General features: G+C 45.5%; 1 protein-coding gene across 1 annotated transcript in view; it reads right to left on the bottom strand.

Moving 5' to 3' along the window:
* LOC147612309 (uncharacterized) overlaps window positions 1-18,942 on the bottom strand; it is a 36,226-nt gene extending 17,284 nt beyond the window's left edge. The window contains exons 1-3 of the mRNA XM_086782919.1: window positions 18,702-18,942; window positions 18,552-18,622; window positions 18,359-18,466 (exon numbers count right to left, since the gene is read on the bottom strand). Of these exons, the coding sequence (XP_086639045.1) occupies window positions 18,359-18,466; window positions 18,552-18,622; window positions 18,702-18,843 (321 nt within the window). The 5' untranslated portion in view covers window positions 18,844-18,942. The remainder of the gene's footprint in view (window positions 1-18,358; window positions 18,467-18,551; window positions 18,623-18,701) is intronic.
* Window positions 18,943-21,041: the final 2,099 nt, after the last annotated feature.

The following is a 21,041-nucleotide window of genomic DNA, read 5'->3' on the forward strand; positions in this document are numbered from 1 at the left end:
AGCCTACACCTATCTATACTGATAGTCAGAGTGCCATTGCTGTAGCCAGGAATCCTGTGTTTCATGCTCGCAAGAAACACATTGAAATTCACTATCATTTTGTTCGGGAGAGACTCCAGGCAGGAGATATCAGTCTGATCTACTGTCCTACAGATCAGAATGTGGCAGACATCTTCACCAAGGCATTACCACGTCCGAAATTTGAAGCATTCCGCAATGCTTTGAATTTGTTTCCTTTTGGTGGATGATGTACAGTGATCACATATCACTCCAGGGGGGTTTGTTGGGTTTTATGCTGTGTATGCACCCAGAGGAGTGCTAGTGATCATCAGTAGGTTACTGGGGCACTTTTTACTTCAGTTAGTGGAGGTTTTTTCCCCCAGTTTAGTTCAGTTTCACTTATATGCAGTTTATAAGTGTTTTGGTCCACCCGGCACATTTATGGCCGGACATGTGAACACTTATCCTTTAGGGGTCACTATCATGTGGCTTGTACTTGATTTTTTCATTCATTGAAGCATACAACAGTCGTGTTCACTCCTCCTCCTTGGTTTCCACGCCTGATTGCTTTCTGTAAACCCTAACCCTAATCCTTGAGTGCCTTCATTTATTTCATGCATGCAGGTGTTTGTCACCATGCTAATGTAAATGCAACCGAGCTGCCGGAAATTTCTATGTGGCATAGCCGGTTGGGACACATGAGTGTCAAAGGAATGGAGCAATTGTCTCGTTTGGGTTACTTGCCTTCTCTAAAGTTCTGAAGTTTTCAATTTTGTGAGCATTGTATATATGGTAGGCAACTACAGTGCCCCCACAAGAAAGCTCTTGATGCTCAGTTAGAGCTTGTGCATACAGATGTATGTGAGATGCCTCAGCTTTCTTTGGGAGGGGCAAAATACTGTGTGTCTTTTATAGATGATGCCACACGCAAGGTGTGGGTTTATCCTCTTCGTTTGAAGAGTGATACATTCTCAGTGTTTGAGAAGTTTGTTGCTCTTGTTGAGAATCAAACTGGCAAAACACTGAAGGCTTTGCGTTCCGACAATGGTGGAGAGTATATGTCCAAACAGTTTCAGGACTTTTGTGATGCTAAAGGCATCAAGAGGGAGCTCTCTACTCCTTATGATCCTCCACAAAACGGGACAGCAGAGAGGATGAACAGGACCATACAGGAGAAGGTCCGTTCTATGTTGTCACATGCTGCATTACCTCATCGTTTTTGGGCTGAAGCTGTTATGACAGCCGTTCACCTTATAAACAGGTCACCTAACACGAGGCTTGGTTGGGAAAGTGCCAGAAGAAGTATGGACAAGGAAGCCTCCGTCATACAAGCACTTGAGAGTGTTTGGTTGCGTTGCGTACGTGCACATACGCAGGGAAATGCGCACCAAACTTGATCCTAAGTCTCACAAATGCATATTCCTAGGATATGGTGACAGAGGTGAAATGGGGTATAGACTTTGGGATCCCATGAATAGAAAGATCATACGCAGCAATGATGTCATTTTTGATGAAACATGCATGTATAAGGAGCCTGCAAGGCAACAGGAGCCTGGCAGAGTCATCTTTGATGATGATGGACATCATGGACAACAACAAAGGGCTGTAAATCAGCCATTACAGCAGGAAAACCAGCCCTTAAATGGTGCTGAAAATGGTCCAAATGGACAGCCAAAGATGGCAGAAGATATCCCTATGGATATACCACAGTTGGAGGAGATACCGGGCATGATATTTCAGCCTTATGGCATGGAACAGGAGCCACCAATGGGTGATATGCAGGCTGGACAGCAACCTGCAAATGATGGTCATTGGGTACGGAGGCCCACTAGACCCTCCAAAGCCCCTGACAGGTTTGTTCCAGGGGTTGACTACTTGATGCTTACTGACTGTGGGGAGCCCTCATGTTATAAGGAGGCTTTACAGAGGGCAGACAAGGCTCTTTGGGAGCGTGCCATGAAGGCAGAGATGGATTCTCTGCACAAAAATGGAACATGGAAGTTGGTGCCTTTGCCTGCAGGCAAGAAAGTTTTGCCATGCAAGTGGGTTTACAGGCTCAAAGTTGCACCAGATGCAAAGCCAAGATACAAAGCCAGGTTAGTGGCTAAGGGCTTCAAGCAAGAATATGGTGTGGACTTTGAGGAGATCTTCTCTCCAGTGGTCAAAATGACCACACGTGTTAGCTTTGGTTGCGCATGATGATCTGGACTTGATTCAGATGGATGTGAAGACTGCTTTTCTTCACGGTGATCTCCATGAGGAGATATATATGCAACAGCCAGAGGGTTATGCAGTGAGTGGAATAGCTTGTATGCAAGCTGAAAAAGAGTCTTTATGGACTCAAACAGGCACCAAGAGAATGGTATCATAAATTTGATACATTCATGAAATCTCAGAAATTCAGGAGAAGTGACATAGATCACTGCTTATACACCAAGAAAGCTTTGGATGGCAGTCTCTTGATCCTCATCTTGTATGTTGATGATATGTTGATTGCCGGGAAATCTCGTAAAGAGATGGATGCCTTGAAGAAGAGGCTGCATCAAACCTTTGATATGAAGGATTTGGGTGATGCAAATCACATCTTGGGTATGCGGATACTTCGGGACAGAAATCAGCATGTGTTGTATTTGTCTCAGAAGGAATACATTGGCAAAGTCTTGCAGAGGTTCAATATGGACGGGGGGAAGAAGACTAGTACTCCTTTGCCTCCATATGTGAAACTCAGTGCTATGGACAGCCCACAGTCAGATAGAGACAGGGCTGATATGGCCAAGATTCCGTATGCTTCAGCTTGTGGCAGTCTCATGTATGCCATGGTTGCTACTAGACCGGACATTGCATTTGCAGTGGGAGTGGTTTCTAGATACATGGCCAACCCTGGCAAGAAGCATTGGGAAGCAGTGAAAGGTGTCATGAGATACCTGAAGGGCACACAGGATATGTGCATTTGCTTTGGCAAACAGGATGCATTAGTGCATGGTTACACGGATTCGGATTATGCCGGTCATCCAGATAACCGGAAGTCTACTACCGGTTATGTGTTTACATTCACAGGAGGTGCTGTGTCATGGATATCCAGGATGCAGAAGTGCACTGCCTTATCTACTACAGAGGCCGAGTATATTGCAGCCACAGAGGCTTGCAAGGAGGCATTATGGCTATCTCGGTTAGTGGTTGATTTGGGCTATACAGGGGATATTCCATTGTTGCATTGTGACAGTCAGAGTGCCATCCAGTTGGCAAAGAATCCTGTCTTTCATGCAAAGACGAAGCATGTGGATGTGAAGTATCACTTCATCAGAGAGGTGATAGAGAACAAGCAAATTCAGCTTGTTAAGATTCATACGGATGACAACCCGGCTGATCTGTTGACGAAGAGTTTGCCTCCGGAGCGGTTTGCTCATTGCAGACACTTGATGGGCATTGGATGAGGCCAATTTCAGCCTTGATATGGCCTTGTATATTATCATGTACATGCTGATTTTTTTCTTTTCCTTCATTTAAGAGCACTTTGCCTTTAAGTGGGAGGTTGTTGGGGTAAAGGCATTATGCCCACCCTTATAGTGTGTACAAGCCCATAAGTTATAGTACATAGTACACTTAGTACTTTTAATGTACTAAGTGCACTATGTGTACTAGTGCAATATACATGTGTGATAGGGGAGTCACACACTCATGCTATTCATGAGTTGACTTATCCCCACAACTCTCTCTCTCTCTCTCCCCCTTGTTCTTCTCTGTGTATGTCTCCCACATAACCTAACCCTAATTTTCTGTTTCTCCCACACAAGAACGACAGACTACTACTATTGGTCATGCTGAGGGGCTAAGCAACCCAGGTCAAAAGCTTGGGCGGAACCGCCGGATGGCCACGTGGGAGTGGCAAGCTCTGCAATAGTGCCGTCGGCAAGGTCGTTGCACCGCTCCTATGGCAGGGCAGCGGTGGCTTGCTGCCCACTAGCTCCATTGCAAATTGGCTCTGGGGCGGTAGCACGAGCGACGGCAACTAGAAGTGGACTATGTGCTAGCTTTGATAGCAAACGTTGGTATTAAGAGTTGATCACAAAGGTTTACAAGAGTGATTAAGCAAGAGGAGATATGAGATAATCTAAAAAGATTAGGCATACTAAATCATTATAACAATGGTCCTTTTATAGCAGAGACCACCCTTCACAAGGTGTATACATATATATGCCACATGTCAAACCATAATGCCAAGTGTCTGGAAGAGGTGTTACCTACATACATCATTGCTTACACAAGATCCTCTTAATAGTTGTTTCCACACACTAGAGGCTGTTCACACACTAGAACCACTTTATTTAAACCAAGAATACTAAGTTATTAGGTGCTAGTTTACACAACCACCTAGCACCTGTTTATTCCCGCATTCATCACTATTACTATTTAACAATGTTACATGGGTATCCAACACGGACGCATGTGTCATGCTGCTAGAGAAACTAAAAGAGATGAATGTTGTGAGAACCCTAATTGACTAAAGGGACACATGCCAAACTTCCAAGTGACTACGGAGATTAGGGATGTACACCAAAAGAGAACCTAGATGCCTCTATAAAGGTTTTCAAGTTTATAGACAGTAACCCTTGCTTGAGAACATATAGAGTTGTGTTTATCACAAAATTCCTTACAGCTTCTATTTTTTATACTGTTCATCTGTGACATGTGGATCCTGACATGACATACATGTATGGCTGGTGTAGCCTGACATGATAGTACATGTGTGGCTTGTGGGGCCTAACATGGTGTACATGTATGGCCCATGGAGCTTGACATGATGAAATTCTCTGGGACTAGCTATCTTGGAGATCTTTTGTATTTATGTTCGGGGAAGGTTTCGGAAGGATCATGAGCCTTGGACATTTTATCGGATACAAATGAGCATCTGGGTGTTTCTTCCAATCTAGCTGCACTCATGTGTGTGCATCTTACAGGACTGCGTATTTTATCCCTCCCCAAACTTGTATAAAAAGGGGGACCAAGGCTCTTGTTTCCCACAACACAAACTGGGTGAAAGATTCAAGGAGATCTCCTCCACATGAAGCAAGGAGGCATCTTCTCAGGAATTGTACAAGGGCTACGCCGACATCGAGTGAAATAAATACATGCGGGAGCGCCACCCTTTGGGGCCAATTGGTCTTTTGTGCAGGAGCATTCTAGCTCCACTTATTCTTTTTCTTCTTCTTCCAAGTTTATTATTCCAGTTCGTAAAGAGTTTAAGTGTGATTAAGTGTGTTCATCGCCCATCAAGTTTCTGAAGGCCGGTTTCAAGGTTCCATTGCCGGGATTCATCGTCAACTTTTTCAAGGGGCGAGCTTGTGGGTGGTCGACACATTTAATTCTATGGCTGGAACCATAGTTTTTTCATACGGCAAACGCATACGGGTATGGAAGTACGAAAAAAGTACGGTTCACACTCCCTACGTTGGGTACCATACGGCACCCTAAATTTAAGGAAAAACATGCTACATATGACACACAAAACCAAAGAAACTTGAAACTGCAAAGATTTTGGGATTAGAAAAAACATAAATGATGTAGAGCCAGAATCCAAACTCGGGACTTTATATTATTGTAACTTGTTTACATCATACATGTATGATCAATGATGTATGATGATCATGTATCATGTAACATGTTACATACGTAGGGACTAGGGAGTGTGGAGTGGGCAAATGCCAAAACCTGCCACTTTTAGGCATAGTTTTTTCATACGGCAACCATACGACATACGTGTATGAGTCTCGAACTATGAAATAAGTATGGTTCAAACCTTGGAGAAATTCCATTCGTGGGATTTCATACTTGATTCTTAAATTAAAGGGTAGACATGCCATTTTCAAAGAAGCGAACCATGAGAGACTTAAAGTATGTGAAAGCCATGATAGATGGTCTATCATGGTTTTCACAAATTGACCATGTTTCATCCGTCGTGACTTTCACACATTGACAACTAATCTCTATGTCTAGAGAAGATGCAAAACATTTTCTTTTTTGGCTAGAGTATGAAAAAGTTTTTCCATACGTGACCATACGCGACCATACGCATACGGGTATGGAAGTATGGAATATTTTCCATACGAGTATGAAAAAAACTATGGCTGGAACTAGTGCGGAGGTGAAGGATTTATCTTCAGAAGAGGACGACTACTTCAAAGAAGATGAGGAAAGCGAGCAAGAAATACCTTCCAATATGCCAAAAGCTAAAGATGATGATGCCACCTAGGAAGCAAAGATACAGAGCTTGATGGAGGGATTAATGGAACTCGCGAAGGACTCACGTTTTCCACAACACTTCAAAGTTGATTCTAAACCATGGAAGCAGGGATCTGAGAAGAAGGCTAAGCCTCAACATTCGGCTCCCATCTACCCAAATTTTCAGCCATACCCTGATACGTCTTCTTCTTTTCCCCCACCTACCTATGGAAACCCTCCTAATACTTCTCATCTTGGTTACTTTGGCGGAGGCTCTATCTTTCATTCCATGACGGGTGTACCCAACATGGGTATGACTGGGAGCTACGGTATGCAGGTAGACATATTGTTGTGGGTTACCCAAGGAGCTTCATGACTATTGCATTAAAACAAAGGTCATCAATATGACTCAAATGATAGAAAATGCTCAGACTGGATATGCCATGCTTACTGGTCAGATGTCAGGATTTAAGGATCAACGTCTCTTTTCAAAGAAAGCATCTAAAGAGGCAAAGGAGTCAAAGGACACCAAAGACACTGAACCACGAGAGAAGGGGTAATCTACGAACCCCTTACCTCAAAGAACGAATGAAGAAAAGAAAGAACTTATAGCTGCCAACAAATGTTTCTTTTGTGGAGTTGAGGGACATCGGTACTATAGGTGTCCGAAGAGAGCACTTAAAAACGCAGATGATTCACAGGAAGAGCCTAAAGCAAAGAAACAGAAACCATCTACTGGACTGGTACCTGATTTGATAGGGTTGAAGCAAGGGGATGCATCTTCAGAGTTGTGCAGAGCATAGGGAAGACTTCGAGATAAGGAGGTTTTGATCTTTTTCAATCCTGAGGCTCGTGCAAACTTCATCACCCCCGAGCTTGCAGCAAAGTTGGATATCAAACCAGAAGAGATGGATGTGTTGCATGAGGCTACTTTGGCTTGTCCTGGACATTCGGTTGAGGTTATGCCGATCATTAGGAAATTGTGTCTCAGTGTGCAGACTTACACGAACAAAGAGGATGAATTCTACATTATGCCGTTGGAGGGCTGTGATGTTCTGTGGGGTATGCTGTAAAGCTTAAATGAGAATCTATTCCTGTTGTATCGGCCTCGGCCATTTCTCGTATAATAAAGAAACATCTTTCTGTTTACTTAGTGTTTGTCAAAGAGAATCAGGATACTACACATTCTAACCTGTCTGAGTTGGACAAGGAAAGATTGGATTTTCTCAAAAGTTTTCAAGATTGTTTTTCAGAGACTTTGCCAAGGGAGTTGCCGCCAGCTAGGCCTGAGGATCATGCGATTGATTTGATTCCTGGGAGTTCACCACCGAATAAGCCACCCTATAGGGTGAGTGCTGTTGGGGTAAAGGCATTATGCCCCCCTTGTAGTGTGTACAAGCCCATAAGTTTTATAGTACATAGTACACTTAGTACTTTTAATGTACTAAGTGCACTATGTGTACTAGAGCAAATATACATGTGTGACAGGGGAGTCACACACTCATACTGTGAGTTGACTTATCCCCTCATGTCTCTCTCTCTCTCTCTCTTCTTCTCTGTGTATGTCTCCCACATGAAACCCTAACTCTCTCCCTTCAACTGGTATCAGAGCCGTGGCGATTGCAACTGCAGCATTTGCTTGAAGAAGCAGGGGTGCGTGCCCACAGGCATTTTGACGCCAACTGCAAGGGCCACCGGTTTCACCTCTGTAGCTGAGCTTCTTAAGAAACGCCCTGCCATCAAAGAGGAAAGCGTGGCTCTCTCCGCAACTCCTACTAAGGAGGCTGCCCAAAAAGGCTCGAAAAATAGACGCCCAAAAGATGATTCGCAGAAGAGCGATGGCTGCCTTGTGGAAATAGCCACTCTAGGAGAGGGAGCTGGAACTCCTACTCGAAGCTTGCCTAAACGTGGGGATTCTGCGCAAGGTCAATACCGTGAGCGCCGTTATGGTGCAGGTGTACTAGGTCACCGTAAGCTGCAACGTGGCGCGGAAGCATCAGGTGCAGGCTGGTGGTGAATCCCCAGGCACCCGTAATCTTGTACTTTGCACACTCTTTTGGTAATATAACCTAAAGGGGGGGGGGGGTCAGCCTATCATCGGCCCCTTTATGTGGTGTACTGTCATTTTCAGCTTTGTGGTTGTAATGCTCAAGTGTTAAGTGCTCAGAATCTTGTTCACATTTATACGATTCCAATACACGCGTTCGCCTCCTGTTACAGAAGGAGGCGACACAGATCTTCGACATCACTTGCTATCATTCATGCAGGACTTATGTGGTCCTATGATGCTCGTGATGGTGGATGATTTTACCAGATATACTTGAGTTTTCTTTCTGAAGACCAAGGATGAGACTTTTCATCACTACTGTGCTTGGAAAGTTGAGGTGGAAAAAGAGACCGGTCAAGGCTCTCAGGACCGATGGAGGGGGTGAGTTCACATCCCACGAGTTTCAGCAATACTGCAAGACACATGGCATTCAGAGACAGCTTACTACATCATATACTCCATCACAGAATGGAGTTGCCGAGAGGAAGAACAGGACCATTATAGAAATGGCCCGTGCTATGCTTGAGAATTCTTCATTACCTCGACGTTTCTGGACTGAGGCAGCTTCCACTGCTGGCTACATTCAGAATAGCTCTCCTACTGCTGCTCTTGCCGAGACAAAACTCCATACGAGGCTTTCCATGGTGAGAAGCCCTCCGTTGTTCATTTCCGGATATTTGGGTGTACGGCATATGTTCATGTGCCTAAGGAGCACCGCTCCAAGGTGGACTCAAAGTCTCAGCGCATGACTTTTCTCGAATACAGCACTGTGTCCAAGGCATATGTTCATGTGCCTAAGGAGCACCGCTCCAAGTTGGACTCAAAGTCTCAACGCATGACTTTTCTCGAATACAGCACTGTGTCCAAGGCATATCGTCTTTATGATCCTCAGGCCAGTAAAGTTGTTGTGAGCCATGATGTGGTGTTCGACGAGACTTCTACATCTTCGGAGGGGGGTGGTGAGCTTCTTCTTCCTGCACCTCCTTCTCCTCCTCCTCCTGCTCCCGCTATTTCTGTTACACCTCCAACTGAGGATTCTCAATCAGATGATGATGACCCTGCTTCTCCTACAGTGAGTCAAGCATATCTGTACCTGGTTGGTATTATCAGACAGTTCGTGATTCTGGGTTACGTGAGCTTCCTTCTGCTCCTCCGCCTGGTTCTCTTCGGCGTTCTTCCAGAGTTACAAGGAAACAAATTCGTGAGGGCAACATGTTTGTTAATTATGCTCTTATGTCTACAATAATTAATGGTCCTTCTAATCCCACTTCTGTAGACGAGGCTCTTTCACATGAGCCTTGGCGTCATGCTATGCAGGCAAAGCTGGATGCTATCGAACGGAATGGCACTTGGGCCTCTGCAGCGTAAGGTGATTGGTGTGCGTTGGATTTTCAAATCAAAGTTCCGAGCTGATGGCAGCTTGGACAAGCACAAGGCGAGGTGGTTGCCAAGGGTTATGCTCAGCGCCCTAGTGTCGACTTCGATGCGACCTTCGCTCCGACGGCTTGGATGACTACCACTCGCACCGTTCTTGCACTTGCAGGACATCATAGATGGCCCGTTTTCCAGATGGACGTCAAGTCGGCTTTCCTGAATGGAGAGCTTACACAGGAGGTTTATATTGATCAGCCGCCAGGATTGTTCCGGGCAAACAGGATCATGTGTACCGGCTGAAGAAGGCTTTATATGGTCTAAAGCAGGCTCCGCGGGCTTGGTACCAACGGATTGATGAGTTCTTTCAGAAGCTCGGCCTGCGCCATTCTCATGCAGATTCAAACCTTTATATCCTCCTTGAGAGGGGGTTGATTGTTATCATTGTGGTCTATGTTGATGACCTCATCTTTACAGGTTCTTATTCTGTGCAGATCCGTTCTGTTATGGAGGCTTTGGAGACAGAGTTTGAGATGACGGATCTTGGCCTCTTGCATTATTTTCTTGGCTTTGAGATTTGGCAAACCTCGAAGGGCATTTTCTTCTCTCAGTAGAAGTACACTCGGGAGATTCTCGACAGATTTCAAATGACTTGGTGCAAACCAGTATCTTCTCCTATGGATATTGGTGAGAAGCTTTCTTCACTTGATGCTTCTCCAGGGACAAATCAGGGACAGTATCGGGTTCAAGTCGATTGTTTGGTATGGTTAACCTACTCCCGCTTGGACATATGCTTCGCAGTCAGTTTATTGAGTTCCTTCTCATCCAAACCCTGTCAGCAGCATTGGCAGTGTGCTCTCAGAGTTCTTTGGTACTTGCGTGGCACTTTGGATTTTGGCATCTTTTATGGCCAAGGACGCACTCTTGTTGGATGGTCTGACTCAGACTGGGCTGGAGATCTAGATACACGGCGTTCGACCACTGGTTGCGTTTTTTCACTTGGATCTGGAGCCATTTCTTGGTGCAGTAAAAAGCAGCCTACTGTGGCGCTTTCCTCTACCGAGGCAGAGTACCGTGCAGTTTGTTATGCTGCATGTGAGGCGATATGGTTGCGGAGATTATTGGAGGAGCTCGGCTGTCCTCCCACCGGATCTACTCTTCTTTGGTGTGACAATCAAAGTTGCATCACCATTGCCAAGAACCCTGTGTTTCATGCTCGTACGAAACACATTGAGATTCAGTATCACTATGTTCGTGAACGGGCTCTTGCTGGAGATTTGCGTTTGGAGCATTGTCCTTCCGCGGAGAATGCTGCAAATTTGTTCACCAAGCCGGTTTCTCAGGTTTCCTTGGCTCCTCATCTTCGGATTCTCAGAGTTTGTTCAGCATCTAGTGTTGAGAGGGGGTGTTAGCACATTCATCCCCAGATTCTGCTCTTTTATGGTGCCCATTTGGTCCCCTTTTGCATGGCCCTTGCTTGTGGGCTGGCCACCCCTTTTTTACTATTTTTTTGGGATTTTTCCCAACCTTTCTGGCATTTACCAATCGGCCACGTCCATCAGCTCCTGTCGGCCTGTTTATCAGCTCCAATCGGCCAGCATTCCCTCACTATAAATAGTGGGTGCTGGCCTCTCTTTTCTCATTCAGTCTTGTACATATTTTGCTCCCTCACTTATGAGACTATATGTGTCTCTTGCTTGGGATTGTTTTGCTTCAGTATATTCAGCAAAGTTTGCTCCATATCTCTCTCTCCTGCACTCTCTGTTCAGCACATTCTAGTGCCACTCTTTCACAATGGTGTCGTCAGCTTTTTGGTCAATAAAGTTTGACTTTTTCTTTTTCTTGCTTCATGACCAAGGTTGATGCTTTTTCCAATGCCAACATTAGGAACCCTGTTTCCATGTGTCCATCATCCTATACATGTGTTCGGGCATGAGTCCTAACATGTGAAAAGAGCTTGGAGAACCAAATAGTTGCAGTGAGTGCACTCAAAAACCCTTGTATTAGTTATTGAAATGCTTTGTAATGTTTATAACCTTTGCAATTTCACATTCATTTAAAAATGGATGGACATTTTTTATAGTGCCCAAGACCCAACTTGGTGGGCACCCAATTTGGTTTGGGCACCCTAGTGGCCACTGTGTGGGATGGGCACTCCATAAGTGGGGTGTGACCACCCAAGTGACCATTAGTTGGTGTGGGCAACTCAAATCTCATGCACGACTCATTTTCACACTCTAGGAAGCAAATCGTCACTTCTCTCCCTCTCTCGCTCAAAAACGTTATTCCTCATACCAAGAGCTACATCCACCCATTTGCATATTCGAGCACATATTTGTGATTGCATCATAAAAACGTCCATCTCCACCTCTCTATGCACGCGAAGCAGCAAGTTGACCTGGAGGCCCTGTACGGCTGCCAAGGCGACATGGAGACCTTGTACAACTACCACATCAGCAGGCTAAACTGAAATGGACTGTGTGGACAGCACTTCAGGAGGTGTGCCACACGTCAAGAGAGCCCAGCAACATTTCTGAAATTTCAGGTTCTGATTTTTTGTGTTATTCGAAGCGGGCTACGTGCCTATTGGTGCTTGTGGGCGGCGACCATGACTAGCCAATTGATCCTTACATGCTCAAACTTCATCAACAATGTTGTAGCTACTTGGTTTTGAAAGAAAGCGGAACAACAGAGAACCATACACAGAGTGGAGGTGCAAAACGCAGACAAAGGCCAACCACCGGCCAAGTCCCCCTCCCCCCCCGAACCACCATAAAGGTGGGGAATGAGGGGAGGCCAAGGGCTATTTAGCCATATATAGAGGAGTCAGTTAGACCCCAACCCACTATGTGGGATAATAGTCTGCCACGTGGCAGCATGAGGAGCGGGAGGACAAGAATTCATTCCAACACCCCCCTGGAATCGAGGCCCGATGCTTTACAGGAGCCGACGAGGCTTTGATATCATGAAAGAGCACGGAACCGCAGAGTACCACACGCAAAGTGGAGGCACAGCATGCAGACGAAGACCAACATCTGGCCAGGTCCCCCCCAACCCGAAGATCCCATGAAACACCATAAAGGTGGGGGATGAGGGGAAACCAAGGGCTATTTAACCCTATATAGAGGAGTCAATTAGACCCCGACCCACTATGTGGGATAATAATCTACCACATGGCAACGTGAGGAGCAGGAGGGCAAGAATTAATTCCAACAGATTTCATACCCGGGAGTGTCCTCCAATGCAGTCACAAAAAAACATGTTTCGTCCATTCGAAACCTTCGAAAAGTTTCTAAAAAACCTCAAAACCTCTTGGCCAAGAAAGTTTCGGGAGAAAAAAACACATTTTTCAACCTTTTTTTCTGTCACACAGAGGCCGAGACAGAGGATCGTTACATATGCCAATGCCCTATATACTACAAGATTCGGGGGAGATTCCACTGCCTCTTCCAAGTTGGGTTTGGACCACTTTCCAAGATCATGGACTTCCCAAATCAGAGATCCCTGGGACTTTTTCTTCTAGAGCTCCGTAGACACAAGGAGTTTTTAGTGAGATCCAAATCAGTTGTACTTACTCGAGGACCAACGCAGAGAGTTCTCACCAACTTCTTCCAGACCAGCGCTCCGAGGGTCGATCCACCCACCATACCCGGACCACAAGCTATTGCAGGAGCTCGACCGAGAGATGTGACACTCCACAAAGCCACTAAGTTAGGCAGAGCTCGATGCCCCAGACCCCATGCCCCTCGTCCATGGCCACACCACCACAGGAGGATCCGGGCCATCATCTCCCCTCATCGCAAGACCTCGCGCTGGCTCAATTTTACCACCTTGAGCACCATGTCACAACGACCCATGAGGGATGTATTAGGGTGATATGAGAGCTCTCTGCTCATGTACCTAGATCAAATTTTATAGTTCTAGATTTTTGTTATCTTTCTTTATTACTATTTTGTACCCAAGATGATGTGCCTCATGGATATTTTGGTCTCATAGATCATTTTGGCCTTTTGAAGACGTTAAACTAACTAACTAACTAATTAACTCTCTCTCTCTCTCTCTCTCTCTCTCTCTCTCATCATCTTCTATTGTGAGACGCATCAAGCTCCTGGACAGTCCATGCCACATGTTAGTGGATACTGATGGGAGACAGCTTGTAGACAGGAGACTCGTTCAGAGCATAGAGGACGGGGCTCAGGAGGAGTGGCAGTATTGTTTAGAGAGGAGCTGCAACCACTGATACATATAGTCCGCACTGCGCAGAGATGAGCAGGCTAGGTACATGTGGGTTAGATTGAGGGCAGAGATTGCTCCTAGTACATCAGTGTATGCATCACCTAGCGGGCAATCTCCCTTTTCTATTTTGGATGATGACATTTGGGAGTTCTCCAGGGATGGTGACATCATTCTCCTCGGGGACTTCAATGTTAGGACCGCCCAACCATAACCTTACAGTGTTTTATGATACCTCAGAGGAGATGTTGGGGGAGCTTGATGTTAGGGATATGGGCCTATCTAGACTCTCACAGGATGAGGAACATACAGTGTATGGGCGGTATTTGATAGACATGGGGACTACACATGGATTGGCCATCCTGAATGGCCTACAAAGATTCCCGGCAACGGGTGGTTTCACTAGCTTTCCACATCGGCATGGTGCTCGTACAGTGGACTATGTTATGGCTCAGCCTAGTCTCATTCCCTCTTTCAGGATTTTATGGTAGGCACTAGGCCGGTTGGAGTAGCAGTGGATCATGCTATCTTGTCCTTCACACTCACAATTCAGTTCAGCACCGCCCCATTGGGACAGGTCTCCACACACACTCGTTATACCTTTACGAGGGAGACTGACACCGTGTACACGGATGAGATATACAGACGCTTATGTGCCAAGGAGCCGGGACGGCCATTAGATGAGCTCACTCAGATATTGATAGAGACACTTCATGCTGCAGCATCAGAGGCATTTCCCCATAGTTAGCCTACACGGAGACGATCTGGGAACATGCCCCGGAACAGCTGGTATGATGAGAAGTGCAGAGAGATGAGGATCAGATTATAGAGAGAGGTGCTCATGGGTGTTACCACTCACAGACAATCACGGATTACCTTCCGGTGCCTAGTGCGACGGAAGAAGAGGGCTTATCTTGCTCAGTTAGAGAGGGATTTGTATCAGTTATTTATGAGTCATGACTCAGGCGAGGCATGGAGACTATTCCATGAGCATTCACCATCACCAGCCATTACCTCCACAAAGATTTAAGGTGAGTATGCAACATCCCTGTACACAGCACCAAGACAGCCGCCCCTGCCAGACCCATCGGAGCCATGCCCAGAGACACGTGCTTTGAGATGGTAAGAAAAGCTATTGACAGGATGAGGACTGGGAGAGCATATGATCATGATGGTTTGGTAGCAGAGCACTTTATTCATGCCAGAGATATGCTTGCAGAGCTTATTGCTATGATGTTTAACCGAGCCATGTGTGAGGGTTTTCCTGAGACTTGGAATATGTCCACGATTGTGCCTATCTTCAAGTCAGGGGATCCCATGCTTCCTGGGAATTATCATACCATCATGATTGGTCACACATTGGCTAGATTATATGCATCTATTCTTGAGCAGGAGTTGAGTAGATGGGCAGAGAGAGAGAGAGAGGGCATACATGCATCAAGGCACACAGGGTTCAGGAGAGGTTTCTCCACTCTTGACCATATCTTGACACTCAGAGTGTTGCTTTGTGGATTTCCGCAAAGCTTTTGACATAGTACCAAGAGCCAGACTGATGCGCAGACTACAAGAGATGGGAGTGGCCACAGAGCTGATTTGGGGAATCATGGCTTTATACAAGACAGTTGTGGGGCAGGTACGTACTACTCAGGGTATATCTGAGATGGTTCACTCCGCTATTGGGGTGAAACAAGGCTTCCCCCTTTCTCCCACCTTATTTGGGATGTATGTGGATGAGGTTTCGGACTATGTAGAGCGGGAGGGTGACAGAGGAGCATAGCTAGCAGGGACATGGATTCCACTGTTATTGTATGCTGATGATATTGTGCTGATCTCAGATTCTCCAAAGGGGATGCAGCATCATTTGGATGCATTGCACACGTTTGCACAGGATAGTGGATTGTCTGTTAACCTTGGTAAAACCAAGGTGATGGTGTGTAACACCCCAGCACAGTGGGTTAGGAGGTCAGTACCCACCTTTACATATGGTCAAAAGACAGTGGAGTATACAGATGCATATACTTACCTTGGAGTGGTTTTTAGTAGCCCACTATTTTCCTTGAGGACAGCAGCGGAGACAAGATTGACCAGAGCTTATGCAACATTGGGGAGACTAGAGAGGATGTGTTTGCAGGTTCAATTTCAGGAACCTCGAACAAAGCTCGGGCTCTTTGACACTTTGGTCACTTCAGCCATGCTGTATGGAGTGGAGATATGGGGACCCTCAGTGGATCACCACAGCCGAGCTGGTAGCACTGATGGATGGAGATGTATGGAGAGGCCCTTAGTTTCTATGATTTCCCGGATGATTAGGGCCAAAGCCTTCGTACCACATGATATTGTCCGTGCAGAGATAGCTGCCCCCCCATTGGTAGTAGAGGCACTCACTCAATCAGTCTCCTTTATACATAGCACTTGGGCTCTCCCTAGAGACAGATATGCTCGCTTAGCCCTGGAGTCTTCACGACAGTTGGCATCACAGGGAGACGGATCATGTTGGTATGCACGGATGACAGCTTGGTTCCAACTGCATGGCTTTAGTATGGACAGTCTACCTCCATTTCAGTACTCCCTGGATGCACCCTCCCTCTCTCTCACACAGGCAGAGATTACCAGACCTATCAGGCAGGACTTGACTCAACTGGAAACTAAGAGGACATGGATACAGCCTGGCATCTTCATACTACATAGGCCACATTGACACACGAGCTTGGTACGAAGATGGCTTTCTATAGAGATCATCTTCTCCAGCTCACGGAGGATGGGTTTGTGATTAGACCCAACTACATGGATACTCATCTTTCTCATGGGGTACGGTGTGCTATTGGTCAGATGCGCACATCCTCACACCAGCTAGGGATTGAGACTGGCAGATTCAAAGGAGTACCAGCTGAGGCTAGAATTTGTCAATTGTGCCAGATGGAGCCAGAGACAAAGTTACATTACATGTCACTATCCAGTATATTATGAGATACGAGGCCGTTTTCACTGCCTGTTCAGAGAGGGTTTCGGACCACTTTCCAGAGTCATGAGATACCAGGATCAGAGATGCCTCGGATTATACTTGCTGAAGCTGCGTAGACATATAGAGGGTCTCTTGAGAGGGAGGGGATCAGAGAGGGAGAGACACCTACAGAGGCAGATTACAAACTTCTTTCGACCAGAGATTGAGCAGTCAGGCCAGCAGGCATTGCAGCTAGCACCAGAGATACATTGATTGATCGGGCTATAGAGCTCGGGCGGTCCAAGCGCCCCAAGATGAGAGGCCCATGCCGACACCGGCGGAGACTACAACAAAGAATCTGGACCATACTAGAACGGCATGGGAGACGTCCAGTCAGAGTACTCACCATGGAGGACATTGAGGATATCCGCCATCGACCGATGAGAGACATCTTTGGATAGTGATGTATATGATGCTTACCTTTGTTGCTGAAGTTTTCCTTCCCATATGTTATCCACTAGGAGCTCCTAGTATCTTACTTTTCCTCATAGTTGTTGTTTCAATTAGTTGTTAAGTTGTTTTAGCTTTTTTTACACAGACATTGTATCAGATCCACCAATTGTTGTAACCTTTTTGGTCTCATAGGTCATTTTGGCCTTTTGAGGACGTTGATATATCATTTCATCTCTCTCTCTCTCTCTCTCTCTCTCTCTCTCTCTCTCTCTCTCTCTCTCTCTATACATACATACATACATACATACATACATACATACATATATATATATATATATATATATATACACACACACACGTGCATGCGCGTGCACGTAATTTTTCAAAACTTGCGGTTTTACGAAACCTTTCGGAAAAAAACCTTCAAAACCACTTGCTTCCGCCAACATGGCAGCAATCTCCGCCATGCCCTTGCTGAAAATCATGAGCCTTGATGGACTCCAAATCCGGAACACTAGGTGCTCCGGGAACCAAACAGAAGGACACATCCACCAAAAGAGCCTTCTGGACACATGCTAAGAAGTAAATCACTTATCTGTGAATCCTAATGAGTGGCCTGAAACCAAGAATAAGGAATGATGGAGACGGTTGTATCCCTAGCCCTTGTGCTCAAGGGAGATCCAATGTTCTAGATCTATGGTTGGGTGGTGAACTAGCTTGTGCAACCCTAATCTTGTGCTTGTCTAGTAATTAGGAGATCTTATAAGGATTTTATCACGGGAATCCCCTCGCACCTAGACACGTGTGCTTGGACCTACGTTTATTGCACCTACATCTGCATTTGGACCAGCGATTGAAAATCAACAACTTGACCCTAGACCGTGCAAGATAAGTCCAATGCATCAAATGAGATGCAATAGAGACTACTATGGCCAAATAAAAAATGCAGAAAAACAAAGACTGGGTGGGGTGGTTGCCCAAGTCAGTTTTGTGAAGTTACATTAGATGATTGTCATCGTAGACACGAGTAGGGTCACTCATTGGAGATAATATTCAAAGCCTACCATTTAAAGCAAACTGGCACAAAAGCAAACCTGTCCAGCTCCAGGGTTTAACTGTTGTGACCCGGGCAAAGGATGTTGCTGAGCTTTTTTCACTGCATGTGTTCCCCCATCTTCTATCCACAAGAGCTCATCCGGACCCTTGAAAAGGGAAACTTAAGGACTCAGATCAAAACAAGCATACATATCTACAGTGCACGAAAACTGGATGAAAAGCCTTACATACCTCTTTAGTCCTCCAATGTGCGGAGCCAAGGAAGAACTCTCGCCACAGGCGTTCTATTCGGATTTGTTGGCCTGATATACATAGATTGGTGTGTGTGTGTGTGTTAAATGGCCCTTTTTTGAACTGAAAACAAGATAATGCAGAGCATACCAGAGTAGGAGTTGTCCGTGGAGAAAGCGCGCTGGCCATGTCCAAGAATGCGGAGTAGCCCCCATGAAGGCCTTATGTCGGTGCAGCGTGCAACTCTGGCGTAAGAAGCCCGCACTCCATCAGCGTAAACCCTCGCAGCCATTAGAGTTCAGGTCACCCTGCTACGATCCAAATGCTACCGCTTCTTATATGTGTTCTAAATTCTAGTATTAAACCCTAAAATTACCTTCAATCTCGAATGAGCATTTTCTATATGCGCATAAATTAATGTACCTTAATCAAGATTTTTGACATCACCTTTGATTGATCCCACCACTCTTCCAGCCCACAGGCATGTAGTTGAGTTGGTAGAACAGTTGAGTTCCAGCAAGAGGACTCGGGTTCGATGCCATCAGGCCTACGCGACATGGGTATGTGTGTGTGTTTGAATATATATTGATCTCCCCCACACGATCCCACCACTCTTCCTTCGCGTCAAGACTAAGTAACACGGGCCCCAAATGCCAATGGTAGATAGGATCTACGCTCATAGACAATCCCCAAAAAAAAAAATCTAGGTCCCACATCTCAAAAACGAAAAGGTTTTACAAAAACTTTGATGGATAGAGAGTTTAGGGTTATGGGAGGTGGTAGAGGCAAGTGGGTGTCCTTTGTAGTTAATACACACGTGGTAGCACATACTTTGGTACGATGGGGCTAATCATGTGTGTGTGTTATACATGCAAGAGATGAGAAGATGGTGGGTGATTGAGATCAACTCGACGAGGCAGGAGACGGAGGATGGGGCAATTGGGAAGCCGAGGAAGAGATGAAGAATGAAGAGGCTGAGGGAGCATCAGGATGAGGATAGCGTCGCCAAGAGGCAGTGGCAAGATTGGATATCTGCACGCCTGTAGACTTAACAACGCTAAGAAAACTTGCGCAGTGGCAAGGTATGTGTCAAGATCCCACCTGAGTTGGTCAGAAGACAGGTCGGCCTTTTTTCCATGTGCAGTGTTATCGTGTTTTGTCCACGGAAACTGCAAGAAGGCTGAGCTAGGGAAATGGCTTCAAGACGAGGTCTTTCACAAGAAAGTAGTATCCCAAATATTCTATCTTGGTAAGGGATTCTTCAATGTTTTAACTTGTTCGCAAGGGCTCCTTTATTTATGGGCACAAAGTTGGTGCATGCAATGCCTTTTGACCCCTTGTTTGATGTTAACAGAAGTCTTAGGGAAGCTTGTCCACTATGGGTAGATATAGTAGGGATGTCGCCTTGGCTAAGGCCTGCACTGAAAGTTGTGGCAAGTGCTCTGGGACCAATGTTATTTGTGCCAAGGGATGATGATAACAATTGGCATTCGAATAAGGTGTGTATTTCTTGGAACACTTTAGTGGAAACACCCAAAAAAAATAGAAATGGACCTAGGAGAACCATGAAAAATGGAGCTATGTTATAATTTAGGGGCTTCCTTGGGGGTTGCTTCAAATGCAAAGGATTTGGGCACATAGTAAGAAACTATGGGTCGGAAAGCATAATGAATATGGATGGTACTAGAAGAAGGAAGAAGGCTCATAAGAGAGGAGCAAAGCTGGAAGTGCTAACAACTAAGAAAAGGGAAGATGACCATGCACAAAATAGAACATGAAGAGAAAGAGTGGACAAGGGTGAGAGACAAATCTAAGGGGGGAAGTAATCTGAGGCAAGTTATAGGTGAGGCTTTGAAAAACTTACTCAAATAGGTGAAAAGGGGGTGGGGGGGAAGTAATCTGAGGCAAGTCAAAGGTGAGGCTTTGAAAAACTTAATCAAATAGGTGAAAAGGGGGTGGGGGAAAGCAAATCTATGGAAGGGATAAGTCCTCCTGTATATTCCAATCCTTTTAGCCCTCTAGAGGAGGCTAGTGAAACTTCATCAATCGGGAGATTTAATTGGCAAGTGGACACTGCATCAAGGAGGGAGATTCAAACAACAGCCAGGGAACAGAGGAAAGAGGTGGGTGAAGAAGAGCTAGAGGTTGAGATGGTCTTAACTACTGGTATAGAATGACCATGAGTAGCAAGATTAAGGGATACACTTGGAATGTCAAGGGGTTGAAGGACAAAAAGAAAAATACATCCTTTTGGGGGTTAGTAAAAGATTGGGATTTATCTATAATGGCTATCCAAGAGCATAACCTGTTTGATATAGGAGTAGGGAGGAGGAAGGAAAGTTTTAGAGACTAGATAGTGTTGTATGGGGGTTTAAAAGTTGGATTTAGTGGGGTATTAACTATTATCAAGAAAAACCTAAAACCTACCTAGTATTATTACTAATCATCCCAATGGGCAGCAGGATTCTAGTTGTAGAGGTTCAACTAGAA

The sequence above is a fragment of the Cibotium barometz genome, chromosome 45 (genome assembly GCF_041138505.1).
Source record: "Cibotium barometz isolate CiBa-2024 chromosome 45, ASM4113850v1, whole genome shotgun sequence".
Classification (NCBI taxonomy): Eukaryota; Viridiplantae; Streptophyta; class Polypodiopsida; order Cyatheales; family Cibotiaceae; genus Cibotium; species Cibotium barometz.